At 35.5% G+C, this 27,046-nt stretch overlaps 1 protein-coding gene across 8 annotated transcripts in view; it reads right to left on the bottom strand.

Moving 5' to 3' along the window:
* Positions 1-27,046, bottom strand: part of LOC139122536 (cGMP-dependent protein kinase 1-like) — a 181,844-nt gene that overhangs the window by 10,159 nt on the left and 144,639 nt on the right. For 5 of the 8 annotated variants that reach the window (XM_070688016.1, XM_070688015.1, XM_070688017.1 and 2 more), the window contains 9 exons: positions 17,015-17,181; positions 15,977-16,090; positions 15,026-15,131; positions 13,960-14,101; positions 8,665-8,759; positions 7,331-7,399; positions 6,028-6,105; positions 1,120-1,258; positions 143-282 (listed from right to left, as the gene is read on the bottom strand). In XM_070688016.1, coding sequence (XP_070544117.1) covers positions 143-282; positions 1,120-1,258; positions 6,028-6,105; positions 7,331-7,399; positions 8,665-8,759; positions 13,960-14,101; positions 15,026-15,131; positions 15,977-16,090; positions 17,015-17,181 — 1,050 coding nt within the window. Of the gene's footprint in view, positions 1-142; positions 283-1,119; positions 1,259-3,087; positions 3,127-6,027; positions 6,106-7,330; positions 7,400-8,664; positions 8,760-13,959; positions 14,102-15,025; positions 15,132-15,976; positions 16,091-17,014; positions 17,182-27,046 lie in introns of all 8 variants that reach the window. The other 3 variants (XM_070688013.1, XM_070688014.1, XM_070688020.1) reach the window with 2 other exon arrangements.

Raw genomic sequence — 27,046 nt, 5'->3', positions numbered from 1 at the left:
CAGGATTTAGATCAAATCCTTCCTTTGTCAGTTGTGTGTGCTGAAGGATTTTGTTTTGAAATCTTTAAATAGGTCTCTATTCAATCATGGAAGGAATATTGCTGGTGGCATGTTACAGTTCTTTAGGAATTAAGTAACTTACTTGGCAATGAATTGTGAATTGGCTTCCATCATAATTCTCTTCTCAGAGAATATGTGGTCTTGTTGCCTCGTGTCAACGATGTGCTTTTTCTTCAAACACTTCAAAGCGTACGTCGTTTTAGTGTCTCCGGCAACTTGCACCTAAACGTGGTATTACAGTGGCAGTAAATTGAATCAGTGTCCAGTTATGCTCCCATGCCATATGTAATATGGCAGGGAATATATTTGTATAGTTAAGAAACTGGCTAGATTTTTTGTACATTGCTATGATTACCATATTTCTAACTTTTCCAACAAATTTATATCAGCAGCAAAAACAGATGGCCTCATTCTCCATGAATAATGTTTAAGAAATATCTCCCTAAAACCATCAGGAATTCAGCAATTCACAAAATTCACTAAGAGTCACCATTTTTAAAGAGATCTTGTAAAAAATTCTGTATTCTGTTTACTTGTCCGCTAGTTTGACCTAGTTTTCATGTCATGTCCTTTTGTCTTATGTGTTCGTATATATTTATGTATTTAGTTTCTATATTTGTTATTTATTGATGAAACCTCAATGCAAAGAGGTATTACACCTATGAAGCTCTCAAGTTGAAAAAAACAATATTTAATAATAATAATAATAATGATAATATCTAAAGCAGAAAGCCAATAATAATGTTCATCTGCAGAAATATTAACTCAGTCTGATTATCACATATTGTGATATCCTTTAAGTGCCCAATATGCACACCTACATATAAATGGTCTGACTGTATCAGAAATGGTAGTCACTGATATTGATATTTGGCAATAATGGTTTGAATGGAGTAGACTAAGATACTGTAGTTGGTATGTGGAACAAAACTGGGCGAAAAAAACGTCAAAAATCACTGGATTGACAGCATTCAGGAATTCTTGACATCGTTGAATGCTCTGTATTGTAAAAGCTTCTATTGAGTAACTGCATAAAACTAACTTAAAAGTAAGACTTACCAGTTCAACTCTGCCAAAGCCGCCCATTCCCAGGGTTGCAATGATGTCCAAGTCTTCCAGCTGGATTCCTGTGAATTCACTTTGGATGGCGCTTTGAATTGTGGCGTCTTTGACATCTTGTTGTGAGCCCTGGCTGGTTCTGGGTGGAATTTGGACGTTATCAAAAATAGGGGGAGAAGGAAAGGAAGAAATAAACAAAAGTATAAATTAGTCAATTTACACTTACACGATGGATAGTGTAGGGTGAGTTCTAAGACATATGGGAAAGTGTTATGCTTTCATAATTTCGGACAGTACATCATTGAAAATAACATAAAAAACAGTGTGCAATGTCTGTTCTTATTTTAGATCTGTGCCTCAGGAAACTGTTATTATCTCAGGACAAAAATGACAACAATTGATGCATTACTGTAAAACAAATTGACACATTTCTCATTAATTCATATCTAGTTGTACATAAATTACAACTGTCGCCATGATAGTGAACCTCTACAGGTATACACTTGTGATCCATTTCATTGATTCATTGTATCTTATGTCGTTAAAAGTTGTTCATAAAATTCTGTAAAAGAAGAGGTTTCTGTTTGGAGAAAGTTTGAAAGAGAGCTACGATTACCAGATTTCATTTTATGTAAATTGAGGATTGCATTATGAACTTACAGCCTACAAGATAACGTCACTGAGTACTTTTTAGAATTGAAACAACAAAAACAGAGAAATGCAAATGATAGCACAGTCAAGATCCACTAAGTTAGTTGGTATTCTAGACAGTCTGCTAGATCTGTGAGATAAAAAAACTTTGACAATACAGGACATTTTTTTCATCAGTAATGGTCACATTCTTGATCTTCAGAGTAATATTAAACTTGAATGTGCCATTGCTAAAATGATGGATGCATGTTTATGTTGTATAAACTGCTGTATAAACTGCTGTGTATAATCATTCTTTAAGACTGGCTTCTAGGATCTGATTGGTACACTTATGTCAGGTGACATGATAGTGAAGAGAAGATTGGATAGTGCATTCCTATTGGATACTGGCTGTCACATGACATATCTCCTACACAAAAGCCAGCATACTTCAGAATATGCACAACACCTTAGAAAGGCCATGTTTAACGGTGGCTCTAATACAGTGTTATTACATTTTGTGAGAATAAGTGTTAGAAAATTGAACAGAAGTACGATACACTGACTTGCAAAAACGTTTCATACACAAGGCAGTGCAGAGTGAATACAGAATTGTTTACTTGTTTATCAACAACAAAGTATACACAATGTAGACCTATATACTAACTCTACCCTAAAAGAAATCAATAATACAGAGTACAGATATACAAGAGCTGAAATAGAAACAAGTTACAGACTACAATCGAACTTGGGCTGAAAGATTCAGTTGTGTTTGAGTGTTCCAGTGCTGTGACCTTCGAACCTGGTGTAGGGTTGAAGGTTGCAGAGGTCACCGAATGCCTGAACACAGCTGAATCTTTTAGTCTACAACCGAACGTGTGCATGAGATTAAGTGAAGCATTACTGAGCAGCTGAAAAAAATCTGTGAAGCAACAGGCATTATGCGAGATTGACAGTAAAGATGAAAAGTTACAGCAAATTGCAATGTTAAATTAGCCTTCACTGGAAAGTTTGTTTTCTGCGCTGATGCAAAATGTCTTTTTTACTGCCCTTTGTCTTCCAGAAATATATTCTTATCTTTTTCATGTGATATGATAATGAAATCTGCTGGCAACCAGCATGAAATTTGATATGACGCTATTGGATGATTGCTATCACCTGATGTCAGGCTCCACCAATGGTAAAACAATATGCAAATGATTTTCAAATGGAATGCAGGAGACAACCTTCCATGAGAGGCTAGTCGGAATGAGAGATTAAAAAAGTATGGAAACAGAAATAATGATAGCTTTTTTGTGTGAGATTTCAGACTTCTGTGTGCGGGAGATTTTGACTTACTTTTTTGTTTTATAGACTTCATCACTCTCACTACTTAACCTGAGAGAGAACCAAATGCAACCGAGCAATAACTTCATTATTTGTTAAAAAACATTGTGCATTATGCAGCTGCAGTCGCATGGCTTGTTTGCTATCAGCTAAATCAAGAAAGGTACTGAGAATACAAGCAGCAGATCATATGGGACGGTGCAACTTTATTCTCCCAACATTTCCAAACTCATCAGCTTGATAGATTTGTAAAAATTGGAACTGTGTACATTGAAGGAAATATCTTTCCTTATTGTGAAATAAAAGTGGGTCTAAAATTGCACGGCTGACTCGCAAGATTATATCTGATTGGTCGATTGTCACTATTCACAGCAACTTAGGGAGTTTATTTGTATTATTTCATTATAACGGTACGATTCTGCCAACCAATTGGATAACAGCTTCGAAATCGCCGCGAGTCGGCCCAAATTGCAGTACCTCTCATATTTTAGAGGGGGCATTCTTTTTTTGAGTGCAAAGCATTCAACTGTTGTTAAAAATTTGTGAGTTTTTCATGATGTACACAGAATCAATGCAGAGTGCAGCAAAACTTGGAAATAAAAATACATATCTTAGCATCATTCTGAGGAATGCAGGATGTTTGATGAATTCACTGTTAGCAACAGATAAAATACCACTGACATGACAGTGCCTGATGCTTTGATTAATACACTAACTAGCTGTGTGAAAACCATCCTTGGAGTTGAAAAGGACAGTTAAAGGGACAAAGTCAGCCATTTTTCATGAATTTTGTTTGATATGAGATACTACATTATTTGACATGTTGAAAGATACAGAATGAATGGGTGACCATCCATATATTCAACCCCGGATGTGGACACGATACATGAAACCATCATGATAATGAATTAATGGTCATGACCATCAATTCATTTTCATGATGGTTTCATTTAATTTGTCTAAAACCGGGGTCGAATATATGCATGGTCACCCATTCATTCAGTATCTTTTAACATGTCAAACGATATAAGTAGTATCTCGTATCAAACAAAATTCATGAAAAATGGCTGACTTTGTCCCTTTAAGGATTTGAAACACTTTTATGCCATTGGACATACTTTGAGAAAAGTATGAAGAACCTGAGATCACTGAGTTTGGAGAGAATCCTGAATTCATCAAACATAGCGCATTGAGTGGATTAGATTTAATGCAGCCCATTCTCTGCCGTGGTTAGTTTTGCAGTTCAAGAGGTGCAGTCAATGGGACAATAATGTCATGACAACAACCTACACACAACAATAGCAAATTTGGACTTTTTCATGAATTCATGGCGTCGGAGGGATGAAAGTACCCTAAATTGCTTTGTAGTACTTTGGAGAAGAGAAAAGAGGCTTATGACGACATACTAACTTGCATACAAAATCAAAATGACTGAAAGAGGAAATCAAGCTGAAAATGAAAAAGAACATTCAAGAGCGTGTAAAAATGGCAATTAATAAAACCCAATATTGATGTTACTTTACAAAGATTTAACCACGTACTGCCACCTTGAGACTGGAAGTCCATTAGAAATGAATGTGCATCACACCACAGTGAAATAAATGTGTCCTTTATTGCTCATAGAATTCCACAATCAGCTTCAATGTCTTGCTGTTGTTAAGGTCTTTCAAAGAAACATCAGTAGTGTGTTGTTGAGAGAATCGTTTAAGAGCAGATAAAGCACTAGAGACTGGAAGAGCATGGAATTTTTCCACCATCATATTTCATTGCACTGTCTCAGTTTTTATAGGATTTGTCACATGGTGCTATCTCTCCCTATTTTGTAGGAGCCATTTTAAAATATCTGGCCTTGAACAGTACTTTGGAAGAGCAAAAAGGAGTCTTGGCGTTGAAGTACGTGTGCTAATGACTCATTGCAATGTCTGCCCTCACCTGTTTGATGGCTTTAATGAGATACAGTGACACATAAGGAAGCCCAGGAGGATAATATCACACAACTGTACACCACACCTGAAGGTTTTTTATTCCTAATTTATTCACACGATATCACTTTCCTCAGGGGTGCACGTGATATGGTTGACATTTTACCGACATTGTTAAAATTCACAATTCTAGACCTCACATACATGTCTGTCGGGATTGCTTTTGAATTGGATAATAGTCTTGTCAAATCAAATTTAGTTTGACAGATTTTTCCAGTTTCTCTGATAACATGTTTATTTCTTTAGTTTGTTTCTCCTGAAAAAGTTTTTTTGTAAGAAGATGAACAATGCCTTGAAAGAAGTAAAATGAATGTCAGAGTCTTCAAATCTGTGAAGGTTTACATTTACTTCTAAACTGTAAAGTTCATCGCTCTATTCATAGTACACTGCTGTGCTGGGAAGTCCATGTTTACACAATGTTGGCTTAAAAACCCATGTTGACTGAAGACTTTATTTCCATTCAATACACTCCATGAAGTACTCAGACAGCAAAATGGTAAATTTTGGACACAACTACATGAAGATCAATTATCATAGAACTGGAAAAGATATCTTTCAAGACAACGATGCAATGCATCGACGAACAAGTCACTGTTTGTTGTTCTGATCATGGGTTTGTGTTTGTTAATGGTGTGCAATTGGTGTCTTGTCAGTAAGGGTGTGACATTTGAGGAAAACTGCATGAGAAAAAGATTGTTGTTAATAATTAGAGTTTCTAAGTGCAGGGCTGCTGCACTTACTTCCATAAATGTAATTTCCTGGCTCTGAGTACCCTGTAAAAGGAAACGGGACACATCGGCAATGATAGACTTTCATATTGGGGCGAAAAACAATTTGTGTTCTGCAACAAGAAATGGTGTTAATTGGGTTTTCTGTGAAAAGTGAAAGCTGACACAGACAGCTGATGTAAATTATAGCCCAGAATGACAGAGAAGACAAATTGAAGAACTGAGTGTAAATCATGGCATACCTTGTTGCTCCTCGTTGCTTATCACCGTAATCTTTCTTCTGAAGCTCATCCAAGTCTCCAATCAGCTCTTTGAATACACTGGAAATTTAATATTTCGTTTTTTAAAATGAATTCAGATAGTCATTCTGTAAATTTAATATTGCAAGTGCAATAAACCAGAGTCAAAAACTTGTTTATCAATGTTGTTCAGATTTATCTCCCCACCAGATAATTTGCACAAATGTACCACTTCTAGAATTCATAAAATTCACACTCAAATTTAATTTCAAAGTGATGTTTAATTCATGTCACATTACACCCTTTGAATAAAATCGGAAAAAAATTACTTCATATGATTGTGTTTATTGTACATAATCCTTCTACGCAAAACTTTTTTAAATATTATATGCAAATAATTATCAGCGTATGTGACAATAAATTGCCAGCAGAGAAAACACTGCTGTTCACAGAAAATGTACAAAAATCTGACAGTTGAGAGTAAATTTGGATACGATAGTCACCTCTTGGACTTGAAGACTGCTAGTTTAAAGTAGAATGCGTCTTGGGGACAGGTATTTGGGATCTAAATTTTTTCAAACACTTTTGTGGTCTCCCTCCTGTGGAGGTTTATTTTCTCCACAGAGTTAACACAGGGATGGCAGCCATTTTGAATTTCTGATATTGGTAAATCTTAGGGAATTTGTTTCTCTCATACCAAAATCTGCTCGGTGACCCCGGATTTTTATTATTGGCTTTGAAAGAGTATGATTAAAAGTTGCTGGGAGGTAAGTTTGAGAAAAAAGTTAAGTCTTTCAATTTTGAGGCACAATCTACCGTAAATTATCAAAATCTTAACTCTCTCAGTTGTAAAACAGTTAGAATATAACAATGTTTCATGGTCTAAGGGTTGAATACAATCATGGAAACACCTTACCCCTCTAACCACTATGGTTTGGCTTAAACCATTTGTTATAAATGATTATTGTGGATAATGTACTCAGGAGATTTGGTAAACAGGTAAAATACAGATTTTGTTCAATTTTATCTGATGTACTGGGTAGTCTCAGGCTTGAAACGATGAAGATGGGTCCTTGTTTCTCAATACAAGTAAATAATTAAAATAATTCTGTTCACAGCTTACAATCTATCAGACTGCTTACTTTCAGTATGGTGAAGAATTCTCAATAATTAGATTGATTATTGCTGTTTGAGCTTCTTCCTAGTTTTAAATACAAGAGTTTGATCCACAGACATATTTGTGAGCAACCCTAAAAATTGACACTTATTTGGAAAATGAGAAAGGGCAGCACGCAGGTATACTTACATTCTGTCAATGACAAGACATTCACAGCCGCCACTTTCTGCGATGACATTGGCTGTCCGTACATCTTCACTATAAATAACAAATGCATGAATCATATTAACCATTGGTAGATATAAGAGATATCGACTGTTTGTTTTCTAAAAACAAAAGGCACTTTCTTGTCAATGCGAATTTTGGGCGTGAATATTCCTCTGTATAAAATTAGCTTCAGAAATGTGTTTTTCTCTTTCTTTGTGATAGACTTGGGAGGATCACTTCATTGAAAGTTGATACCAGACACAAGAGTCAAGTGACTTGACTTACAGAGTCTACAGAACCCTTTGTAAGCTATTACTGAATTGAATAGATGAATAGTGTTCTAAAACATACAAGAATCTGAATCCAAAGATATGGCCAACCCTGAAGTTGTAATGAGGCAGCCTGATATGACATTCTGGGTAATCTGCTACACACCCTGAGGCATTTCTTCTCTTCCATTTCATACTGTTGGGGATTTTGCAGGCCATCTTTGCAGATCTTCCCTCATAAATGTCACAAAATAATCTCTCAGAGGATTTTTCATACGATTTTATGAAGGAAACTCAATATAGCCAGTCAATAATTAGTTTTAAATTATAGATGAACTGATTCAATGCTTCCTGGGCATGAGAAATTTAAACACTGAAAATGTCTGCTATGATGGAGAAACTTGTACGATGCTTGTACTAGTACGATGTCCTATGGGTAAGTTTATGGGAGTAAACTGGAAAGAGCCAACGAGGCAAGACTGGCATGAACAACATGAATGCATGTGGAAAATAGCTGAAACTGGCTCCCTGTGGTCACGTTTTCATGACAAAATTTGTCAGAAGGCAAGTAGTAATTATAATTGATGTACTCTGATGACTTTCATCAGATGATAATTGGATGTAATACCTGCTTTTTTTGTAATGACCTATATGGCGCACCAGATTTAGCTAAAATTCATTTTTGCCGGTAGTCTATGTGTCACATTTCAGGGGTATCGATGTGATCAATGGTGGTTAAATACAGTAATGTAACTATGGCTCAACAAAGGGCACATGATGGTTATGATTATATAGTGAGAATACAACAGAGCCCTTTTGAACACATTACCCCTGCATTGGACCCAATCCTATGGTATTTCTAAGAGACTGTAAGATGCACACTACATTCAGGATTATCAAGGAATTCCCATAAATTTCCACAATGTTCAATTTGATTCCTTTGGGACTTCATCACATGGGATCTGAACACAATATTCTTGTAAAGGAGAAGACTCCATTTGGTAGAACAGAAAGATGACATAAACATTTGAAAATATCAACAGATACCTGAGTAGCGCTCTTTCTCCAAAGTAGTCACCTCGTTTGAGTTTACGAACTTCCTGAGGTTCATCGAAGCTTTGAACCTGTTGCGTGACCTGCACCTGAAAGCACACATAAGGAGAAGAAAACTTCATTAAAATTGTCTAGTTGTTATCTTTTTGTCTTATAATGTGACAGCTACGAGGGTCAGTTGTTCAGACGCCATTTTTTTACCTGTCTAACATGTTATGTTTGGCATTTCAAATGAAATGAATTCGCAGAGAGAGTATTGCTTTGACAAAATGCACGACCCTGACTTTTGTTTGAGACAATTAAATGAGAATTGAAACATAACCTTGATGGATTACTGGGTCAATTTAGCTCCATTGATATCTCTGACCTTTTACAATTTTTCAATTAACTCATTTGTACTGTCCGTAATCTGATTTCTCACGAAAAACAGAAACAATGACCTCACAATTCTTCTGTATCTGTTTGTTAATGAATTGTGAGCTTTATCCTGCAGCAATAAAATTCTCATTGCCATTTCAGACCTGAAGCTGGGGACATGGGCGTGTAACAAAATGATGAAAAAAATATATCGTAATATATCGTAACATGGACGCTGCAGTCCACTCATTCCTCGCTGACATAATGTCAGACTTCCGTGTAACATGAGGCTTTTCACACACCATTGATGATGATCTGCTACCAGCTGATGATGTAGAATGGCAAACTATTTTCAATTTGAACATTTTATTTTTGATAACATACACAGAACAATACAATGAACAGTACAGAACATGTCTAAGTTGGGACTTCAAAAAAGTCACCTTAAAGTTTATATGTTTCAATCATAAAAGCTGGTAAGCATATCACTTATGAATTGTCAAAAAAGCGGAATCTCTAATAATTCGACACTAAAATTATCTCCATTTTGTTGATTTCCTAATAATTTGATGAGGTAATGTGGTCAAATTGACAGGGTTTTTACAGTACCCCTTTTTCTAAGATTTGAAATTCACAACTATCACCAAACCAAACGTGAACATCTCACATAAACAGTTTCAAAGAAGAATTTTAAAACACAACAAAATATAAACGATCTAAAATTGAAAGAGATTTTACTTAGTGTGAAACAAGTCTGAATTATGACATCACTACAGATACTTTTACAGAATATAAAAACAACTGGACAGTCGGTATAAGAGAAGATTTCAATATGAAAATGTTGACAGACCACAGATGCTAAATGACAATCACTCATCTGATGCACTAAAAACCATTAGTATACACTGTATACTCCTGGGACTGCTGAAGAACAGACACATACGTTCAGATCAATAGATCATTTCATCTCAAATTAATTTTTAACAGAATCCTCTCATTTTGACTATGGAAAATGACAATTTATCGCTCATACGTAAATCTCAATGTGAAATATGATCCTTTCTCTCACTGAAGGCTTAGAAGGAATTCTTGACGGCAATAATATATACGTTGATGATTTATTGCAAAAGATGGAGACAGATGGCCACAGTATGAAATGACATTCACTTCTTTAATTGGATAACCTAACCCTGTGGGTACTAATCCGAAGTTTCTGAACTTTTCTATAAATTTCTTCTCTTGGTCTCATACGTAATAATATTTTAACAACAGTCATACATTTTATTGTTTACGAGTTGCTGGCATGGTTGAATGCAAAGTCTTTTAAGATGTGTTATGCTGTAAATAAGCTGATTTTTTCAATTACCTAAATTTAGGTGGACATCCAATTCAAATTGCAAATTCTAGAATTTCCCTCAGAAAATACATGTAGGAACTAATCAAGACAAAACAGTTAGTTCCTGTGAGTATATACGTGATATTTTTCAAATCCTTTGGAGTTCATGAATTATCTATGCTATGATTAGTGATGGAGTTGCAACTCAACTGTAAAGATAAAAGCTGTTTTCTCTGTCCTTTCAAAACAAATTTCCTTCAAAACGAGAGTGAACTTCGCATTTAACTGATCTGGGATCTGCTAGAACATGGCAGGAAAGACAGTTAACATGCATACCCATGATTTGCTTTCACATTGTGCCATCTCTATGAAAGCAAAATATGTATGATTTTCTGACGTGACTAAAAGTAAAATGTCATGAGAATGTCTATGTTGAGGCAAATCAAATTTCTTTTGTTGTTTTCAAAAGGACAGTGGAAGTTTCTCATGACTTTTTTCACCACAGCTTAAGAATTGGAGAAATTTCAGTGTTCTGTCGCTGGAATTCCAAAGGAAACTAAATGAACGTCAATGTTGCATCGTAGGGTCTCTCAGCAGTTTCACTGAGTTGAATACACTAGCTCATCCATATTGCATACTATGGGAAACAATGGTTCATGTATACACACTAGCACATATCACACACAAACTAACTTAAAATAATGGACACATTGCTATACATTCAGACAGCCTCAAGGACAATTTTGGACGCTAGCTGTTTCCTTTTCAGATTAATGAACACTTTTAAACACTTCTCAATCTTTGTAATACAGAATTAATATTTAATATGTGCATGTTGATTGATATTCATTTTCATTTCATATACTGATTCAGAGTCTATCATTAATCATTTATCAAATAATTAGAATTTTAATCATAGGGAGCTTAGATATCCATGCTGTGCTTTTCATTTTGCCCAAAGCCAAAGAAAACATTTGAAAGACACAAATACATTTGAGACTACATGTATAATGTGCTTTGTCAAATTGTAACACCTCATGAAACAGATGTGGGTATACACAGTTCTGACTGTTTTTCCTTTTGAATAATCAGTATGGTGACATTTAGAAAGTACTTAGTTTTATATAAGATTGTAAAAAATTGCACCATATAGAGCTGAAATTTGAATTGTGTCATAGAACATATTACATTGAGCTCGTAAACTGCAATGTGGTAAAATATTGCATCTAGCTCCCTGGTTCGTCACTGATTATAAGAATCAAATAATCTAATTATACTTGTTGTAAATCTATACCCAGAGACCTGATCAAAATGAAATTACAGCCTGTTGAAATTCAATTACATTTCATATCCCTGTTGGCATATTGCATTATACTGTTGAAATACTATCAGTACGTGACATTGAGATCCTTGATCACTGGTTGTCACAAATACATGTCTCCTACGTTGCTTTCACTGGAAATATTGTTTGCAACTCAACAAATGAAAAATTGCCCAACTTGCACGCAGAAACTATAATATTAATTTTTTTACTGATCTTTTACTTTGGTTTGATGTGTGACAAATGAGGGGTGTGAAAATGTGATCACAGCAGCTTGGGTACTTTTTTGATGTGAATTTGTATGATCCAAAAAAACAACATATTCATAATTTTTCAAATCTTCAGCACAATAAGTAATATTTTTTCATAAAGGAGTCCAAAATGACAAAAACATGATTAGGATTCTGTTTTCTAGACACTAGTTTTTTCCAATTTTCATGTACAGGTAAATTCTGCAAAGTGTAATTAATATTCGACCGTAAAAACACTTTTGGGGGTTGGGTGTTCGGAAAAGGGTGAAGGATATCAAGGGACTCAAGCTGTAACATTTGATGATTTTTTCACTATTTTTGTTTTTAATATCAACAAGTTTCTTGTTCTACTTCCCAAAGCATGTTGAAATACACAGTATTCAGCTTGTCAACTAAGCCTGTACATGTGTTAACTGCACTGATATTGTTGACCAGTGAATTTTTTTTCCGGACTAGAATTCCAATGTAAACAATAATACTGCAGGTACCTGTAATACATTGTACGCACGCTGTGTTGAAAATCTGAAGACTGTGGATCTCAACACGCACTGGGGAGCAGGAAGTAGAACAAGAACTTGCACTTGACATAAAAAATTTAAAAAAAGAAAAAAAATCATCAAAAGTTACAGCTACTAAGGCTATTAACTGAATCTTCCGCTCCTTCCTCAACACAGAGACCAAACTTTTCCGAAGCAAAGACCAAAATTATTCACAATCTGGATCAGAACAGGCTCAACAGTTAATATCTCTGGCATTTCAGTCACCTAAGCATTCATTATGTATTGTATCAGATGCCATTACATCTGGAAAACAGCTTATACGGTACATCCAACTGGGAATGTCAGTCATGCACTGCCTGGGGGAAAATGGATGCAAAACCTGGGTATTAAAAACAGCACACGTTCCTTGTAATGTCCCTTGAAATATCATGTACAAATTCCATCACTTGATCCACCTTTAATCTAACCACATAACTAAGATGCACGTTATAACCCGATACTGACAAACAATGATATTTCACACTGGGAAACTATATTTTTGCTCATTTTCTTTGACCTGTATGTCAACCGACTGTAATGGAATCTGGGTTGAAAAATATTTTTCTGCGTTTACCGCGTAGAGAGACCTTTAAATCAAACCCACCGTGGAATGAAGTCACAGTGATCGACCTATTGAACTCTGATTCCCTGCAAAAGATAATTGTGGCTTCAAATAACAATGTGCATTCAACCAGATTATGTCTCTCTAATGGCCTGTGTCTTATATTCCTCCATGTCGTTAGCCTAACATAATCCTGAATGTCGTCTAAGTCTCAAATATCGGCCCATTAGCGTGTCTTAGGCCTACAATGCCTTTGGTAATATTGCCTGATTTAACAAAATAGTCCACTAATGCTTATGGAAGAAACTCTGCCTCAGGAATAGATTTTAGAACTAAAAAAATAAACGGCTAGAAATTTTACCGGTATGCATCACAGCTGACATGGGAATCATTTTAAAGATATGAAGTTACATATTAATGAAAATACACAATATTTCATGCAGAGAGTCAACAAAGACAATGGTGGATGCATGCATTTTCATTCTATACTTCAGTAAAATTTTCCCCACATTTGCTTGTAGTTGATAAGTTTGTTCAGATTGAAATTTCTTCTCGTTTTACGTTGAAAGCAAAATGGCTTGAGGTCTCTTTGAGGAAACATGAATAGAAGTTTTGACCCAATTAAGAGCATTACGCTTTAAACAAATTTTGCTGTTGGGCAAACGTATTTTCAAAAACATCAAAAACTACGTGCGAAATGTTCTATAAGATCAGAACAGAACTTCAGCTACCCTTCAAAGGTCCCTCTATGCATAAAAGTTCCCTTTCAGCAAAAAAAAGTCAGAAAAAGTATTCGATTTCTAGGCAATTCAAAATGGTGACTCAATCTTGTCACGATACCACTAACATATTTTTATCATCTTGACTTTCACAAATTGCAAATGAAAATGTGTGAAATTAGGCTTCAATGGATGACAACTTACTGTTCCTTTGCTGATGATGTAGAATGTATCTCCAGTCGCCCCTTCCCTGATAATGTATTCGTTTTCATGGAAGAAGTCGATCTCCAGGCTGTCTGCAAGCTTGGAGAGATTTTCTGCCGACAGGTGCTTGAGAAGTGGAACACTAAAAACAGACACGAAAAACAAACACAAAAGCTAAAGAAAAACTAATCACTGAGGTAAAAGTAAAATTTAATTTCACAAAAGTTATGTTTCTCTCTCAGGTGTAGTTTATCACAACCTTTGCACACATCACTAGACTAGCAAACTGCTGTAATTTTTTCAAACCAAAATTTTAGAGCAATTTTTACTAATTTTTCTGTAGTTTTTTGATAATCTTGGACCAAATGGACATCACATTTTATTGGCTACAGATTTTTATTAAAATTTTGGCAAAAATCTGGCTGAAGTGAATTTTATAAAGGGGACAAAATTTGACTTTAGAGCTCAGAGGGTTAATTAAAATGAATTTCAACAAATTTATGTCACAAAGTCTCAAGGCCTGAAAGTTCATCATAAACCTTCAGGCTGGCATACAGTACAACTAAGCTATCTGTACAGACATAAATTTCAAAAGAAGGTCATTGTAAAGAGACAAATCACCTTTGGGGTTAGGTGGAATAGTAAATTATTTCATAATCTAACAGCCATGTGACATTATCCTCATGGGTTCTGTCCTTTTTAATTTCAATAAATACCAACATGTTGAGAGAAATGCATCTGCTTGGTTGACATATGTTTTAAGTGTTGCACAGCACTTCAAATTACTTAAAAGAAGATTTTTACAAATTTTTATACTTGGCATAAAGAATATGGGTTCATATACTGGTATTTGTTGAATTTCATTGCAACGTAACCTTCAATTTGGTAACCTCTTTAATGTTTGCAAATTTCTTCCAAAGTGACCTTTGATAGTTTATCCATGCAAATTGAGCCATTTGGAAAACAACTTTACCAGAGAAAGAATGAAATATTAATATAAGAATTGACTTTCATATGCAAACTAATTGACCTATGATCTTTGACCTTTGAACCTAAGCTGACCTACCTTTTCAGGAACCGTATATTTTCCTCTTGTCTCTGTATTCCTGTCTTCATCATCACCATTTGGAAAGCTTTTCTGTCTATCGCCCAGATTTTGGCATCAGTCACAGCTGGCAGGCAAAACAAGGCACACGGAGAGCAGATTAATCAATGAAACTCATATTATGTCAATGTACATCATCCGATAAACATGTACCCCCTCAATCAAACACAAAATCAAGACACTGAACAGACTGTAGCATACTTAGCAAGCAAATCAATCAATCAATCAATCAATCGAAAAGCTGAACTTGACCTGTCAATCAAAGCCACTCCTGATTAAAGTGTTATTTTACTACTGAATTCCAAATGCTTAACAATCTGGTCTGCTGTCACCGTTGACTTGAGTTAATTTTATCACACATTCAAGTCATCAGCTGTAGATTCTTTAATGTTCTTCAGCATGTCTAGAGTCTCTTGAGGGTCATCTCTCTCTCTCTCTCTCTCTCTCTCTCTCTCTCTCTCTCTCTCTCTCTCTCGATCTCTCTCTCTCGCTCTCTCTCTCTCGATCGAGGTTTATCTCCCGTTCTTTCTGTTTGAACATACCATAGCATGCTAAGCATACAGTACTTTGTATGTTGCCAGGTGGTTATTAAATATTGTACAATTTTCATTCCAAACTGCAAACACTATAAATCATTGGGAGGTCTTCAATCTATCAACAACCCTGTGACAGCTTAATTTAACTCCTGCCTCAATGACATAAAGACAGTTTTCCAGTTGATGGTCCTTGCAATTAGCCTGCTAATAAATCAATTTATAATTCAATCCAAAGTGAAACAATCACATAAATTACTTCGGAAATTGATCAACCAGTCAAAAAAACAAAAATTCAGCAAATTGAGAAATTAAGCAGTTCTGTTGTCAACTATGTACTTGCCAAAACTAATAAAAATATTCTTAAAGTTGGTCTTACCTTTGACGGATGCTGTCCTGGTACAGTTGTAGAGAATAGCCAGCTCACCAAATACTTTACCAGATCCCATCGTGCCTAGCACTTTATTGCCCTTACTGACTTCCAACTCACCCTCTGGGAAACACAGGTGTATGGAATTTTCAATTTAGATGATTAACACTCAGAAATTCAGAATATTGGTGATAGGGAAATCGCTGAATAATATATTGCATCACAAACAGTGATTTTGACCAGAAAGCATCGTTTCTCAGTGTCTTTTCAATGTTGCTGTTGAGCTTCTATCAAATATTGGATCACAACTTTAATACAATACGATAAGTGAACGTTAAAAAAGCCCGTAATCGGTAATACTTCATGGCATAATTGTCTATATTGTACCTTGTACCTTGTCTATATTGTACCTTGTGCCTGGTTTAGATTTTACAAATATATACTCGTGGATATGATGACAATTTTTCATTTGCAGACAGTAAAGTGATAACAGGAAATGACACAGTAACATCACTCATCCCTAGGCTCTCTTCTGCTTATTTTTTTTCATCAGACTGTCAATTTAAGTATGATGAATCACTTCATTATCACACTCATCAATTTACCATCAATTAAATGAGTGCAACTGTGCACTATCAAAATATGATACAGCCCTGTTGTTTTTCTACGGCAAAGTCGGACCTCTACATTAGAAAATAGGGATGGAAATACGTGAGCAAAACCTGACAATTGACAGAAAAGAGGATGGACTTATTTACTAATGGGGGGGGGGGGGGGGGGGGGGGGTCCAGATAAAGGTTGGGGTGTCTGGGTAAAAGAAGGTGCCTTATTCTTACACACTAGCCTGACAATGAGAGAAATCATAGGGCTTACCAAATATTTTCAATGGGGGACTTTGCCAGCATGTACTTATGTATGGAGATGGATATCGATCAATCTGTTAAGCTACAACTCCCAAACATTCCTACATATGTATGGAATAAGCTTTTTCACATTGTCTTTTTGCAGACTATACCAAATGATTACTTAAAATAGGGTTGTTCTCACCAGCGGCAACGTAGAAGTGAGCGCTAGCATCTCCCTCCTTGATAACCAACTGGCCCTTCTGGAAGGTTTTCAGATACATGCAGTCAACAATCTCACGAACTTGTGATACATCCAGGTTCTTGGTGAAATCGTTGTCCAATATAGCATCTTTGATGAGCTGTTTGGACCTACAAGTAAAAATACAAAAAACAATTCATATTTGTAAGAATTTATGAAAAATTTTTCACACATTAATTTACTCTTATACAACATTTTAAGATCTGAATAACATAATCCACATTATGATATTGCACTGTACTAAATATTTCAAATACTTGTATGTATTTCTAATATTACACTGCATCAATTTTTCTTACTATTGTTCCACTACAAGGGATGTCTACACTTCAAAATGTTGGTTTGAAACATCATCATATATTATATAATGTACTCTATAAAATGACGCCTGTATCTCTTCCAAAGGCATATCATATTGCTGATTAATTTACGGAGCACCTTGCTAATAGTGACTTGGGTTTTTTTAGTGTTTTCGGACACTGCTTCCTTTCAAATAAAATCTTTATACCATTTATCTATAATATCATTTCTCTTTTGAACATTTCTATTCCTGAAAGAAATGTGCGCTGATAATATTGAACAAAGGAATCAGACAGTTATGTTAAGAACTTTGCATGATGTAGTTGATATACCGGAAGATGTAGTAAGTCCAGTAATGTCTCATTAAAGATTTGAGTGCTGTAATTTTTCGCACCAAATTTTGGTGCAACATTTTACAATTTTTATGAAATTTTCTGTATTTTTTTTTGATAATTTTAGACCAAACGGACATCACATTTCATTGGCTACAGTTTTTCATCAAAATTTTGGCCAAAATCTGAAAAAATTTGACTAGGGTACATTTTATATAGATAATAAAAATTGACTTTGACACTCAAAGGATTAAGGGCAACACCCACAGATTCGGTAGGTATTTTAGAGTGCCTGTCTTCAGGTGGTAATTTTCTTATCAATGCAGTATTGAGCACATGTATATCAATAACACTATCTCAGTGAAAATGCTTGTCAGAGTAATCCTACACTCTCTCAGCCCAAACTGTAAATAAACTAAAATATCATAATTACTTCAGGAAAAATTTTATGATTTTCATGTCTGTACAGCTGTGATGATAACATTGTCAAGGTCCAATATATTCAATTTGTTTTTCTTCAGAACAAGTTATTGAAATATTTGCAAGAGCAAGAAGTATTTGAACAGAGCAGGATTTTACGGAATATTATAAGTTGTGCCTATATGGTTGGATGTGAACTTTGAGATCAGGACAACTCTAGGAAGTTAATTTTTCATCAATTTTTCATCAACTGGGGACCAGCTGACAGCAAGCTGTGACGCTCTTTAAATGCTGCACTGTACTAGTGGTATAGTGCTGCATAGCCCTGGCTGGCTCCATTACCCTGTAATGAGCAATACACATATTTCAACATGTATCAGTTTCTAAAACCCTGCTACCCATTGTGACTCTTCACACTATTTGCCCCCGCCATGTTATTGAAACCACAAGAATGCTGATGTATTTATATACAGCTGAATGGTTGCTAGGCAACAATAACTGAGAAAGTAACAGTAACACCAAGCAACGTACAGATGCATGTACCAGTCAAATTTTAACCCCTTCACAGCAAAATAGCACAATCCCATAGTTTAATACCTATAGCAAAGCTGGACTTCCACACATTGATACAGGGGAGACAGGGTTACCTTTAATACAAGTCATCGTTGATGACACAGTCCCCGCTTGTCCATTTTGTTACAATCTTGGTGTCTAGGTAGCTGTGGTCTAGGTCGCTGTGGAATGACATTGATGCAATCTGAGGAACGTTCAATAAATGACTCATCTCTGCCAGTAATGACCACTAAAGGAACTTTTGATTACATCACACATAACGATGCCCTCACTGCCTCTAGTGTCATGACGGCACATACTATACACATGGTTTGGTGGAATTTTCGAAATGCTATGGGATTGGGTATGTTGTTGTAATCAGCCATCAGCCATTGCGGATCATATAATGAAACAATTTAATGTGCACAAGAATGCAGCCATAGTATTTTATCTTCGTATCACGTTTGAACAAAATCAGTCCATCGAGGGACAGTGACCTATGTTTATGTTTCAAAGACATAAAAAATCACACCAAAATTGAAATCAAATGGCTGTCTATTGACCATATGGATCATAGCACAAATTAGTAGACATGCATATGTATGCCATAGTACTTTATCTTTGTACCAAGTCTCAACAACATTGGTTAAGGAATATTTGCATATGATTAAGCCTCAAAGACATGAAAAAATCCAAAAAAGACCATTGGGCAGAGATATTGGAAAAAAATTTACAATCTGGCAGCCATATTGGAACATGTCATGAAGTAAATTGACATGTATGCCATAGTGCTTGATCTTTGTGCCAAGTTTGGACAAAATGGGTGTAATGACCTTTGAATTATGCTTCAAAGACATGCAAAATTCCAACAAAATGGCAGGCAGCATTATTGGATCCTATCGCATGGTTAATTGATACATGCATATGCATGCCATAGTACGTGCTTTGCCTTTGTGCCAAGTTTGAACAAAATCGGTTCAAGGATGTTTGAGTTACGGTTCAAAGACATGAAAAAATCGCAAAAAATGGCCACCTGTCAGGCATATTGGATCATTTCACAAAATAAATTGGTGTTCATATGAAGGGCATACTGTTTTGCTTTTGTGCCAAATTTGAACAGAATCGGTTCAAGAATGTCTGAGTTATGGTCCATAGACATGAAAAATCGCAACAAAATGGCCGCCTCACGCCCATATTGGATCGTATCGCAATATAATTTGACATGCATGTGTAGGCCATAGTGTTATGCCTTTGTGCCAAGTTTGAACAGAATCAGTTCGAGGATGTTTGAGTTATGGTTCAAAGACACGAAAAATCGCAAACAAAATGGCCGCCTTGCGGCCATATTGGATCGTATCGCAAAGTAATTTGACATGCACATGTAGGCCATAATGTTATGCCTTTGTGCCAAGTTTGAACAGAATCTGTTCAAGGATGTCTGAGTTATGGTCCAAAGACATGAAAAATCGCAACAAAATGGCCGCCTCGCGCCCATATTGGATTATATCGCAAAATTATTTGACATGGATATGAAAGCCATAGTGTTATGCCTTTGTGCCAAGTTTGAACATAATCTGCTCAAGGATGTCTGAGTTATGGTACAAAGACATGAAAAATCGCAACAAAATGGCCGGCCATGCGGCCAAATTCGATCGTATCACAAAATAAATCGACATGCATCTGTAGGTCATAGTGCTATGCCTTTGTGCCAAGTTTGAACGAAATTGGTTCAGCAGTGTCTGAGAAACTGTTGATGACGGACGGACGGACGGACGGACGGACGGACGGACGCACAGACGGGACCCAATCTATAAGTCCCCGCCGGACTTCGTCCGCGGGGACTTACCCTATGCAAACTCTTTTGTATACTATGGTGATATTATTTTCAGTGAGACACAAAGACGTTCATAGGAGCATTACAGTATTTCACTAGAAGTTTTTTTGAGAAATGAACGCTTTGAAAGAATCACTGAAAATGTTGAAAGTTACTTAGGGTATATTGAGGAATACATACAGTGAATAAAGCAGAATTTAAATAGTCCTGATTTGTTTATTATTGCCGCCGGCTTTCTCTTTTGAAAGCACGCTCTGGTAGTGTTGTTGTCAAAAGAGGTAATACTAACGCACCTACATATACATGTATTGTGTGATTTAGATTGCAGTATAGAATTGTGACATTTGAGTTCCGATGTGAAATTTGAGCTAGATGATGTGACAAAGCCTTTTAAAATGAACAGTTCTGACACTGGTACATTTATATATGTAGGAGAGAAAAAAACCAATAACATGCCATTTTAGCCTCCGAGCAGTTTATAATTTTTTCTAAAAATGAATGAAAAGTGAGCTGGTAACCACTTTAAAATAAAAGATCTGACTTTCTGCAAAAGATAATAAATATTTCAAAAGAAACATTACCAAGGTCTTTTCTCAATATTGAACAATTTGGGCAGATAGTAAACGTGTTGGTTGCTGGGCAACAGGCAGATCAGCCAATGCCGTCTACTTTACCAAATTAGCTTGATCAGGAACAAAGCATGCACTGATCTGTTGAGAAACTCAACAGCAGCAGCATGCCCACACTGATATCATTTTTAGAAAAAAAAATCTTGCTTTTTAACGTTCGGTGGCAAAGAAAATTGCAGGATGTGAAATGGCATTTGGATGATTGAACCTATTCCTGCCACATTCATCCATCGCTATGATGTCAAATGAGAGTTTACAGCATTTACGTACCGGTATATCTCCAATGATGTATGATATATATGATTGAATTGACAATTTGAGGCTAACAATTTACCTTTTCACCCTAAATTCCCTGAAAAAGAACCACAGTCACCACTGATTACATTAGATTTGGACCAACTCATGTTGATGAAAGGGTAGGTACCACATGGCATATTTTAGCACAATTGACCATTTAAAGGCCCCTTAAGATGTTCATTTTATCCTAATTTTCACTGACTTTTCTCGCTGGCATGTACACAGACATGGTGATTTTTACAGACCTAACTCGATAATAATTGCAAATGTTACAGTGATATTCCATGTATTTAGACTTTCATGGTGATTTTGAACAATTTTACCCAAGAGAATAACTTTTATCACGTCCGGATTCAAGTTCTTACTCATGGATATTCAATTTAAAGGAGATTTGACATCCATCTTTTTCAATCCAATAATACCAGGGCATTTTTGAAAATATTTATGTTACTCCTCAATATACTATTCTTGGCTTTAATAAATTAAGGTACCTATCCTTGTTTCAGCAAACAAAGAATGCTAAATAAATAATGTTGCAAAAACTAATCTACAGTAACATATGTTGCAATATTTATCATGTTCAATATTAAGTTTTTTCAACAAATTTGATATGAATCAACCTTTGAATATACAGTATCATATTATACCAGTATATTGATGGCGATAGAGTGATCTGATTGGCTGAATCAAAAATAACTGTGATATATTAGCGATATAGCACATTAGAACAAGTGAGCTCGCAGCAAGAGAAAAATTCCTTGTTTGACATTTAATGCCAGAATTTTAACGACAGTAAACCATCTCAGCAATGGCTATATCACTCAGTTTTGACCAGTTCACTCCATATATATATGCACTAGTTATTACTTGTGCATGTATGTCGCAAACTGGTACGGTCAAAATCTCGTAGTATACCCATCACTGAGGTGGTTTAATAATTTTTTCTTAATCTAACTGCGCATATCGTCATGAACCAAGTTTTCATTGGGAAATCATTTTGAATCATCTTGTAAAACTGTCTGCATACACAGATCACGAACAATTCTTCAATTTTTTATAAATACAGATACTTGTCTTCAATTTTTTCTTCCCTTTACACAGGAAAGGACTTAGACCTCTCCACAAGGATAACGGAAGATGAAAGTGTTGACAGATTATGTACACTGTGCAAATGATGGAATAGGAAACGGGAGCTGCTAAGCAACCTTCACAAGAAACAAACACAAAGAGAAACATAACGACTTGTTGATCATTATGAAGATTTAACCGAAGACTTTACTTTATCACACAATTAGGTATTCCCTAGCAACCAGGTCTGCTGAATAATCAACTTCATCCTCATTGCCATGACAACGGTATCTAGTTATCCTTTGTGCAATCAAATATGCTTCATCAGTTAATTGTATCTCACAGGGCAAATTTATCTTTGATATTGTCCTGTGTGTGCAAATCTTGTTTTCATGTTATTTTCCCATCCTGACGGGAGATTTGTGTCAAAGATACAATCATTGAGATTATATAATTTTCTCTATCCCAGGTTCAAAACAATCAGATAAAATCTGTAGTATTTTGCCAGTAGTCAATTTGTCCTGCAGGGTGTGTGCACAGTTACAGTTGGATCTGTCTTAGAGAAAGACAGGATGGCAGCTTCAAACATCAGATTTATTTTGGTTTTTGAATCAATATCATACTGTTTTCCAGCCATAGTTACTCTTTCTTGCCCAGCAACAAGTGTCAAGGAACAATTTTTCTGTAGTCTTCCGACGACAAACAATTTGGTATACGCATACATTCTTGGGAACAAAGATACATAAGAAAATATTGTATTTTTCGTGTTCATTCAGAGAACTTATAGAATTCCAGTTATTTTGCACAAATATTGGGGAATTAAAGCAAATTATGTCATGAATTTAATCATCGTATTTTAATGGATGGGACGTGTCGAGGAAAGGGTTTCCCTGATACAGGCTTCATGCATTTCCTGACCCTTTTGTCTCACGAAGGGACTTGAACGTAACTGTATTGTGATGTGCAATATCTGATGAATGTAGTCACAGAGTGACAGACTACACGTTGTGGAGGTCTGTTGATGACAACAATACATATACTTGGTAATCTGTGACAGTTCAAATTTTATGGACAAATAGATACACTGTATGTGTTCAAACAGGTGTGCATTGCTTTTCAGTGTCATAGGAAAATGCATTACTAATGATGAGCTTTAACATCAATGACATGTTTGTAAGAATAATACAAACACAGTCAATCATTACATCGCTACATGTATTTTCTCAGGAATCGTGTAGTTTTCACATCAATCTTGCTAGATCCATTAGTCTTGCTTGGATACAACAACTCTATTTACTTGAAGTCAAAGAAATAGGTGAAATATTAGCAGATAATTGAAAGGGTTGTCCAGTGACGTGATATTTTCTTTGTCATAGGAACACATGTGGCGCATTATCATTGACAGTGTATCTGACAGTACAAGGGATGCCATTTAGCAGTTGTATGTTCAACCACAGCATGCTCTGACCACAAATCCTCATCGTTGTTATGAAGGGCTTCACATTAAAGGACATAAGGGGTCCATATACTCACAATCACTGTAAATCTACGGACTTTTAAATATTGTTACAGCAATGTTCATGGACATTTTGAGATTCAGCATACCATTTGGTACCATTTTTCAATTTTCACATATCACTTTTCATATCAGACTAAATTTAATGATACCACAATGGATCATCTCATCATTTTATGGAAATTATGAATGGATTATCAAATTCCAACACTTAATTTCATTTTCAAGGACTATTTCGGATAGTTTAAAACTTTACAGGACTTTCTGCAGTGTGGGGACCCTGGGCAGAGTATAAAAAACACGATGAAATTAGTTTTTTAGTAATTAATAATCTTAAACATCAGTGTACACTATAAATTAATCACATGCCTATTGGATCTATAAAATTCCATTTATTATATTAATGATACTTAATTCATAAATTTTATGTAACCTATCGCAGTCACAATGCATGATGTTCTCTACCAGACTTATGAATCTACAATCTCTACCGATCACTGCTTTCTTGTATCAACCACTTTTTTTCCCATCTCGGCTTGAAACCAATGCGCCTGGGAGCAATCTGTGAAAGGCTTCATATAATTAGAGAGAGTGATTGCCTCCCGTAGTTTTTTGGATGTTTTGCTTCATTTCCTGGTGGAATAATTTGCGAGTGAGCCAGGTCATGTGTATAGTAGAACCGAAGACAGTATGAAGCCCTGAGTGGCCGAATTAGAAAATTGGGCCTCCACAGTGTAGAGACTGTAAATGACAAGAATTTATCTGCGCCAGAAATCTCTGAACAGAACTGATGTATTTAACAACTTGTTGAGTTCACTATTGACTTTGAATAAATGTTAGAAAATTATTATCAGTTTATTTGCAATATTTGTATAAACTTTTAATCTAATGTTTTCATCAACGAACAAAAATAAGAAGTTATAACTTTTCCTTGCTATTTTGAGTGTCAAATTTTAGATAACCTTGGCATGAGAAGCATAATTTTCTGATTGATGAATTAAGCAAAGCACAGCCCCCTTTAAAAAGTAATGCTTCAAGTTTCTTTTTATTGGATTCTCACTAAAAGTCAGCAAAATTTCAGACATACATGTATGGATAATCCTAAAGGTAAATGACTGTATACTTACAGGAACAGTAACTGTAACTTTGGATGATTTTTTCACTATTTTCTGTTTTTCATGTCACTTGCAAATTCTTTTTCTACTCCCGAAAGCATGTTAAAGCTACTGGCTCTTAACGGTATATCAAAACTTTATTTTGCAATATTTGTATTGAAAAAATTTCACAATGTAGAAATTTGAAATCAGTGTCAGAATTTTGAGTTTTGTGAACTGAGAATCGTCAACATGCATTGATAAGACGATCCTTGATGCAAGAGATAATTTACCCGCTTTGCCTCTTTGGTAGGATTATTTATGCCCTCTGTGGGACTCACCAGTACTGAACCATTGGGTGGCAACATATTCATCTGCAAACAATTCTAGATCTGTTGAGTCACACGTGCATCATTAGAGATAAAATGACACATACTCCTATCACTTTTCATCTGCAAAACACTTCACAGCTGAGGCAGAACCCTCTGGCAAAACTCAGACGTACACTCTAACTTTGCGTAGGTGTTGACGTCTTGAAGATTATTTCTGTTCGCCCTCATTTTTTCATTTTCACAGGAAATATTATGCCAGATGACTTTTTCTATCATTACATATTGTAAATTGAAAAAGACAAAGTCTGTGTTTTCGACTGTAGAACACCTTACATGCATGTGGGCTTTCATGAGACACTTTAGCTGTATTCAAAATATGAATGAGACAATCATCTGTACGGTTGTTCGCAGGTTTACTAAATGTAGCTATGAGCATGGACAACATATTGGACACTGCTGTTAAAGATTTGGACATGCAATTCCATACCTGGCTGTTGTTACTTCTTACAGTCTGAGTTGTAAAAATGTCTTTTCTAGAGTATATTATAACATTAGCAGTCACCTATTCACTTGTATTTTTGGTTGATCTAAATGCATAATTTCCAAAATTGTAATTTAAATTTTTGACAAACATTTATTGTTGAATATTAATTAGAAAACAAAGACATTATTTATGAACAGTCATATTCCTTGAGTTTAATGAACGCTGCATGCATCTCTGATCAAATGCTGCATACAATATGTTAGGTAATCGGAATCTGTTCTGAAAAAACATGAATCAATTTGTTGTGTGACCTGACAAATGCTGATAATTCCAATCCACTGTAAAGCCTGTGCAATGACTTCACTTTCCAAATTGTACATAAAGCAGGTAATCTAATTTTAAGGGATACTATTGAAGCTTTTCTGTCACCAATGGATACGTACAGCCATTTCGCTTCAGTAGTTTATGTTAGATTTCGCTTCAATTCACAAAATGTAACATTTAGATTCTATAATAGACTTGAAATAATCATGATAAACACACAATGCAGACATAATTTCAGTACAATGCGACTTAACTTTCAATGGGTGAGCACAGTGTGCGTATAATACCTTGACTTTTAAAAAGTTTTTTCCGCTTGAGTTGATCTTTTAGGGGATTATTTACAGATTTTATACATCTCACTGATTCACCGTGGGGTCAATTACATCTGCACAGTTGATAGCTGCATTATCTAACCGTTGACAGTAAAATACATATATGGATCATAAACTTTAAAGAAACTGCTTCCTCAATGTAAAGCCACACTGAATACATCCATGGCTTTCATCTTTGAGAATTACGATACTCTCTGTATGGGTGGTAAGTTTTCACCATGTTGTCATGGATACTACGATGAGAAATGAAGGTATGCTGGAGAATTTATGCCTTTAAGCTTCAGACCGTGTATCTGCATTGACACATGATAATTTCTCAAGTAGGAATAATTGGTCAGGAGATTTACAGATTGTGGCCAATTTCAAAACTGTCCCATGGCAATAATGCCCTAATGCCAATCTATGTGTATACATGTGTTCACCTGTAATTCAACAAATTTTTTTTCATAGATTTTCTATAT

The sequence above is a fragment of the Ptychodera flava genome, chromosome 22, assembly GCF_041260155.1.
Source record: "Ptychodera flava strain L36383 chromosome 22, AS_Pfla_20210202, whole genome shotgun sequence".
NCBI classification, from domain to species: Eukaryota; Metazoa; Hemichordata; class Enteropneusta; family Ptychoderidae; genus Ptychodera; species Ptychodera flava.
Note: the sequence above shows the minus strand (reverse complement) of the source record. Positions and strands in the feature narration are given on the sequence as shown.